This window comes from Pelmatolapia mariae, linkage group LG17, assembly GCF_036321145.2.
Source record: "Pelmatolapia mariae isolate MD_Pm_ZW linkage group LG17, Pm_UMD_F_2, whole genome shotgun sequence".
NCBI classification, from domain to species: Eukaryota; Metazoa; Chordata; class Actinopteri; order Cichliformes; family Cichlidae; genus Pelmatolapia; species Pelmatolapia mariae.
This window is the reverse complement of record NC_086242.1, coordinates 13,882,497-13,889,815: the sequence shown is the minus strand read 5'-3', so window position 1 is coordinate 13,889,815 and position 7,319 is coordinate 13,882,497. Positions and strand designations below refer to the sequence as shown.

Below are 7,319 nucleotides of genomic sequence, written 5' to 3'. Positions count from 1 at the left end.
AATTTTTGTTTCATTTATACAGCAGCAGCCTTCTGGAGATGCTTTATATTCTAACATTGCAACACAGTACAACAGGGGTCTCAAACTTAAGCTGTGGGCCACTGCTGGCACTGTCATCTCATTGGAGGGCCACTTTAAAAGAAACAAACAAGAAAACACCCACAAATATTTCCAAAAGGGAGTGTTTTGGGTTTGTTTTTTTTTGTTTTTTTTTTAAATTTCAAGTATTGTATAACAAGACAAAACTGCAAACGTGAATGCAGTTTTTTCCCGCAAATCCTCCCTAACAAAAAAGTAACTTCAAGGGTCAAATTGTAAAGAAATTATATTTCTTTAGATCTATATACAGGCTGTAAGTAGGGGTGGCCGCAAGTTTCACACCCCTGCACTACAACATTTACATAATTTATATTAGGATATATTATTACTACGCTAATGCACAAAGGCTGTATTCTGTGTTGGTTTTCTGGTCTTTCCTGCTTCCTTAAATTGATATGTTCCTGCAAATATGTAAACAGCTAATGAGCCATCCCTATAAACACCAAAAAAAAAAATATGGAATATAAAATATTTGAGGAAAAGTTATTACAGAATGCTATGTGACATAAGCATTTTTGTAATGACCTTTGTCACACTGTGATTCCTCAGATGATGATTGTTGCTAACAGTTTGAAATGTGTTATCTTTTATTACATTACCTTTTTTTTTTGTATAAAATGCTGCTAATGGGAGTCTTAATTCTTCAACTGAATCTTTGTGTTCTGTTAATTTCCCCATTTTTCCCATGCAAGATTAAAAATGTCTTCAAGTAGACGTTTGTTATACTTAGATCAACATGTGGATGCATCCTAGCAGAAGCTCAAAGGAGAAACTGAAAGCTTATTCTTCCACAAGATTATTTGTATACAGCTGCTGTCCTGCATGTGTAATACACACTTTGTTTTATGTGTTACAGTGCTGGTCTCTTAGGTTGAAGATTTGTACATATATACATCTGTACACCATATACGGTGGTTATTTCTTTGATGACTTTAAAACACGAATTTAGATTTTGGAATGTAAATGTAAGGAACCTCAATTAAGGAAAGTAAAGACAAGCAAAGTGCACTGATTAAAAGGCACTTTTATTAAATTCTTAAAAACATGCATGCTAAGGACAAAGGATAAAAACGGGAAACTTTTAAAAATTCCAGTCATTACAAGAACTTGTGAATATTTGAAGATTTACTAAAGCATGTTGCATTTTATGAAACCATAGTTAACAAAAGGCTTAAAGTTAACTGAAGTTTTTTTTCCTCCCACTGATTTGTAAACGATTCCTCTTATTTAAATATGGAATAAGCTAAAACCAGCCCTAAACCCAGAAATGTAGAAAACTGATAAAGGAAATACATTTTACTGCTTAACACTAGACGTAGTGTCATCTTAAATGTGGAAAAATAAAATTTATAACGCTTGCATTAAAAACAACATGTCTTCAGAGGGGACAAAGTAAATGTCTATCAGTTAAGTTAAAGGCAGGAGGAAAGGAGGAGGCAGCTTCTGACAGGAGAGCCAACCTGAGGTGGGCAGTGACACAACTGGTAGGATCATCATTAAGTTGACCCCCGACCTACAAATCTGTTGTCCGTTCAGTCACTGATTAAGTCTTCTCACCGTTCTGGTTGTGCCCGTGCTCAGGTTTCTCTGAGTCATGGCTATAAGAGACAAAAGGTGTATTTATTCAGGACTTCATATATAGAATTATACAGATCTTCGAATATGGCTTTGAACTTTAAAGGTTTCTGATTATGTTTGCTGCTCACCTGAGAAGCTTAACTCATAGCTAAAGTTCCTGGTGGAAAATGTCATAGTTCCTGATGGGTTTAGTTTGTACTGGAACTCAATCTCCTGACTGGATGTGCTGCATATTCCCTGAATAACACAGAGCAACAACACATCAGAGAAAACACAATCAGGCAATGTTGTTAAATTCTGGTTAGGTCACCCAATACTTTGCTCAAATTACCATAATTCCATGTTAAAGTATGTAAACTGTGGTAGGGATGGTTTGTGTTTCAGTTTGTAATTAACCCCAAAACCTACAACATCTCAACAGAAATATTATAGATGAATAACCATAATTATATTATACATATATACAGTCAGACAACTTGGGAGGGGGAGGCAGCAGAGATGGAGTGCTGACCTCAGCTGAAGATATTGTGGGGTAGTGGAAGGAGTAGTTTGAAATTTTCCTGAATCCCATTGATGGCCTTTTGTAAAGTAACAAGACTATGGGGACCAGGATGAGAAGTCACTATGGTTCATGCCACTGGAGTTCTGCTCACTGAGGCACATGAAGCTTCTAAGGGATGATTCCCCAGGTTTCTCAAAAAGCTCGGGATGTTATGGAGCTCTCTTGGTTGACACACTTCCCAATTCCTTACTGGCAGACTGGAGTGGTAGTTTCCCTCTACCAGAGAAAGACACCAAGGAATTTTAAGGTATGTGGGAATTTGCCCAGCAACTCTAGATGTGTTTTGTGGATCTAAAAAAGGCATTTTTGGGAGTGCTTTAGGAGTATAGAGTATTGTGGTACAACCACAATGAGAGCTTGCTTTCTGTTGCCCGCACTAACACAATCTCATTCCCAGAGGAAGCTTGACCGTGCCAGGGCTGTCCTTCATCATTGATTCTGTTTTTCATGAACAGAATTTCTGGGCACAGCCAGTAGGTTCAGTGGTCACAGGTTCTTATCTCTTTATTTATTTGCAGATGACATGGTTTCATTGGGTTGATAAAACCATGACTTCCAGCTCATACTGAGATGGTTTGTAGCAGAGTGTGAAGTAGCCGGAATGATAATTAGTATCTCCAACTTCAAGGCCATGACTTTCAGCCAGAGGAGGAGGCGAGGAGTGGTAGGTCTGAGCACCTCTGCCCCATGACCCGGACCTGGCAGAAGATGGATGGACAGCTGGACGGCTGGATGGAATGCACTAAATGTACTATATAGGATTTTCTAGAGCACCGTCTACACATGAATAAAAAGAAAGTTGTGGCTTACTTTGGAATAATCTTTCCATGATCCATCCATATCTAGGAACTGCCATTGTGCCTGAGGGCCTGAACTAAAAAAAAACCAAAAGATTTGAAATTCATTCATTCACAGCATAGACATCTTTATGTGCATATCTGGTGTGTTTGAGGCAAAACAATCTTAACATTAGTCAATCTTTTAGTGTTAACATCAGTAAATGTCCTCAAAATATAATATTTAACCTAATTCATGTTATTAATTAGCACAAAATAAGAGATGTGGTCACTAAGCCAAATGTTTCTCCTTACCTGATGTTCTGCTGAACACCATATATAGGAGTCCTTCTAACTGATCTTCTTGTCCCTAAATTGTTATTGACTTGGTACATACCTATGATAAATTAATGAAGATAATGTCTCAGTGGCCATATAATTTGCTTAAAAAAGCATGAATTGTTTGGCTTAACAGAAGAGCAGTTCTGAAGTGTGTACAATACCTGAAAAGTCCAGTGTGTATGAATATCTGTTAATCTTGAAGTTTAGTGTGCCCTGTTTGTTCAGCTGGTACTGTCTCTCAATAGCGGCGCTGTCAAATGAACATATCTGCACACACCACATATAGAAAGCAGTTATTGGTGCTAAAATTGGTTCTACAAGCTACTGGGGTGTACTTAGTTTTTCAAGAGGACTCCATAGAGTCCTGTGGAAACTTTTCCTTTCCTTTAATGAGAGGTCAGAGGTCAAATGTGACATGATACTTGAAATCTTTATACAGCCCTTTCTATATGTTGACAGTACACTTGTAAGAATCATAGGTTCTGAGTTACAAGGCTTTCTGTCAATTTTCGACCAATAAATCATTAATCTGACCTTGAAGAGCTCTTTGGGTGTAATCCAAATTTTTATGGATTGTTAACACGACCCCACTCTACACTTCTACAAAGTTTTATCAGAATTCATTAAAACTTTTCAAGCTGTTTACAGACATTCGTACACGTGCCATGCAAGCATAACCTCCTTTGCCGAGGTAAGGACAGTTACATATCTTTGATGCTACTATGCAGCTTAGTGCAAGTCTTTAAAATTTTTCCATGCAGTTTTTGGATGACCTACTTACATGTGCTTGGTATTCTGTCCATTGCTCTCTGACTCCCATGAATTCCCACCTGTAGCCCACAACACCGGTCTGCGAGGAGGAAGCTGCAGGCAAGGCTGAGGTCAAGCTAACTCTGCAGAGACAAGAAATGATTATCATTCATGTTCTTTTCCCGTGACATCCGTTAGCCTTCTTCAGAGAAACTTTTTATTTATTCTCTAGGAATTTTTGATACTTTTCTTACTGACATCTCTGTAGACTAAGCTTGCTCAGTGTACAAAGACTGTCTAAACTAAAAGAAAAGAAAGAAAAGTCTTACGCTCCAGTGTTAGACGATAATTTTGGACGCCTGCGCAGCCTCCTTTGTAAGCCCGTGATGAGGTTTCTCTGCGTCATGGCTACAAAGTGAAGTGAAAACACATTTACATAGCTGTATAAAAGAGCAAGCTCGCAATAACAAATCACTATAACTACCACATACTGGAGAAATCGATCAAGTAGGGTGTATGGCCCACTGTAAATCTGAAGGTTCCCTGAGGGTTCGAGGTGAACTGCTGTTCAACATCTCTACTGCTGACTGATGATGACAGCGTGTTGGAACTCTGAAGAGGAGGATTACAAGGAATACTCAAAGAAAACCTTCAAGTGAATTTAAGGAGTTAATTCCTGCAATTTTCCTCACCTGGGTTCCATATTCACACCACAGCTGGTCATCCCTGAAGTACCAGCCTATGTCTTCCGTCTGCCCCCGAGGAAGGAAGCTTAGTCTCTGCACCTTTGTACCTGCATTATTAGCCTGTAACGTATCAAAATCTATGAACACCACCCTGTGGAAACATAAACGATTAAAATGAAAAGTGTACTTCTCTGAATGTGCTCCTTTAAAAAAAGATTATTGGTGCAATAATTTACTTTCTATTGTCCTGACACAAAATCTGTGTATCTGTATCAACACCTATTGTTGATAAATAATATTTTTTTCTATAGACAGGACCTCTGTGGTTTATATTTGACCTAATGGCATTGCATGGCGTAAACTGCCTTGTTGAGGAGGGGTCCCAAAGTGGCTTGCATATGTGCAGGCTAAAGCAACTTTAGGATGCATAGAAGAACTGATGTCTTCCAGTGATGTGGGGTGACGTTGTGTTTGCTGTCACTGACATCAGCTGATCCATTTCATTTTATGGCTTGACTTGACTGAACTCTTCTTTTGTAGGCATACAGGATTTACAGGACTGTTTCAAAGGCTGTTCCACCCTACAGTAAAAAGTTAATTGAGTTTCGGTTTACCTTTGTAAAATTTCAAATGGCATCTGACACTTTCCATTTCCATTCCCTGACCAACTCTCACTGTGTTAAAGTTGCTGATACTATCAGATGTGATCACAACACACTGACCCATGGCTTGTATTGATACTGATTCCCTTGGCTCCTGGGTGGCAGTAGTGCGTCTCAATCACATGGTCATTTTCAATTTTCAGCCACTGATGGCCAACTGACAGCTGCCACTCATAATACTTCCCATTGACTGTGGAAAAATAAGGATATGTTAGACAGAATGCAGCGCTCTCATAAACCAATATCTTACTCACAATACATCAAGTGTTTAAAAAGAGAATATGTACTGTTTTAAGAGCAATATTAGCTTATTTTGAATTTGAAGACACCAACACATTTCAAACATTTCAAATAAGGGCAACAAAAGGAAAATTAAGTAGTACTAAAAAGAAAAAACTGCTGGAGGAACATTTTGCAATTAATTAGTTTAAATGGCAACATGTCAGTAACATGAATCTAGAGAAATCTCTGTATGCAAGTCTGAAATCAGTGTGGGATGCCCACGAGCCATCCTCAGACAGCACTGCATTAAACACAGGCTGTTACTGAAGCCACTGAGTGGGCTCAGAAACACTTTCAGAGATCACTGCCTGTGAACACAGTTCACCGCACCATTCATACATGTAGGTTAAAGCTCTATCATGCAAAGAAGCTGCATGTGACCATGATTCTTAGGCTGAGGCAAAGTGGAGAACTGTTCTGTGATCGAACTAGTCAACATTTAAAATTCTTTCTAGAAAACATCAGCCTAAAGAACAAGTGGACGATCTGGGTTGTTATCAGCACTCAGCTCGTTGTTTACAGACTGTTTTTAAAGGAAGAGGAGATGCCACACAGCGGGGAGCATGGCCTTATCCCAACTTTTGAGATGTGTTAGTGCCATTAAATTCAAAACTAGACATTTTTTTGTTCTTAAAATGCTACATGTTCTCATTTTACTGTGTCTTCTGTGTTCTAAACTATGGCCTTATAGTGATAGAGGCAGTATAGCAGGAAGTTAAACTGTCACGTCAAACAGACCTGGGGTGTTCTGGGGATACTGCTCCTCCTCATTATCATCCTGGAAGCAATTAATAGAAATGATGCCATGATAACAAGCTCGCCTTTACGGTTTTTTTTCCAGACCCTGTCAAACCCCTCCACATAGCACACACACACTTACCGTCATCTCATAATAAAAATCCACTGTGACAGAATGAAAGCAGAAAAAACACAATCAGTCAGTCTTAAAAAGCCACTTCCTGATTAAAACTTAAATAAATAGTTTCGTTAAATCGCTGTATTTACTTGCGATCGAGGACCGAAGCCGGCGGATAGTTTCACTGAAACGGATGGCTTACGCTTTCGTTTCTGGGCTTCAGCTAATGCAATTTAGCGCATAGATAGGAAATGCTAGGTGGAGCTAAAGTACCGAAAATGACGCTTCCCTAAGGCTGTTTCTGGAGAGTGTACACTAAAGCTGGTTTCTTTTCACAGCGACAAAAATTAAAGCACAGTGATGCCATCAGATGACTGTAGAGTTGCTCTTTCGTGGTATTAAAGGAACAGTTCACCACAAAATTACCCTTTTGCACTTCCCGGTGGCCTACAATGTTATGAGGAAGAGTAGACAACGCTGATATTTGGTGTGAACAAAACTACCTGCAACTTAATGTGACAAAGTTTAAGGAACAGGAACTTTAAAATATTCCCATTGCTTTACAAAGTTAAGAACAAAGAAATTCAGAAGGACTCTGAGTTCTTTGACTTTCATATTGTGATGCTGTTTAATTAACATGACTGTTATGGAACAGCGCCTCTCCATCCAGTTGCTATTTACCTTGCTAATCAATTAACTGTGCATGAGACTTCGTTGTTTCCCTTC

At 38.8% G+C, this 7,319-nt stretch overlaps 1 protein-coding gene across 1 annotated transcript; it reads right to left on the bottom strand.

Moving 5' to 3' along the window:
• Positions 1–1,156: 1,156 nt before the first annotated feature.
• Positions 1,157–6,876, bottom strand: si:ch211-244b2.3 (uncharacterized protein LOC557230 homolog). Its single transcript, XM_063460347.1, has 13 exons — positions 6,743–6,876; positions 6,618–6,640; positions 6,476–6,515; positions 5,516–5,645; positions 4,800–4,944; positions 4,599–4,719; positions 4,437–4,515; positions 4,139–4,250; positions 3,519–3,624; positions 3,331–3,412; positions 3,050–3,113; positions 1,806–1,914; positions 1,157–1,697 (listed from the first exon to the last, which is right to left on the bottom strand). Coding segments are annotated over exons 1-13 (1,074 nt in total). The 5' UTR covers positions 6,744–6,876; the 3' UTR covers positions 1,157–1,635.
• Between the last annotated feature and the right edge of the window lie 443 nt (positions 6,877–7,319).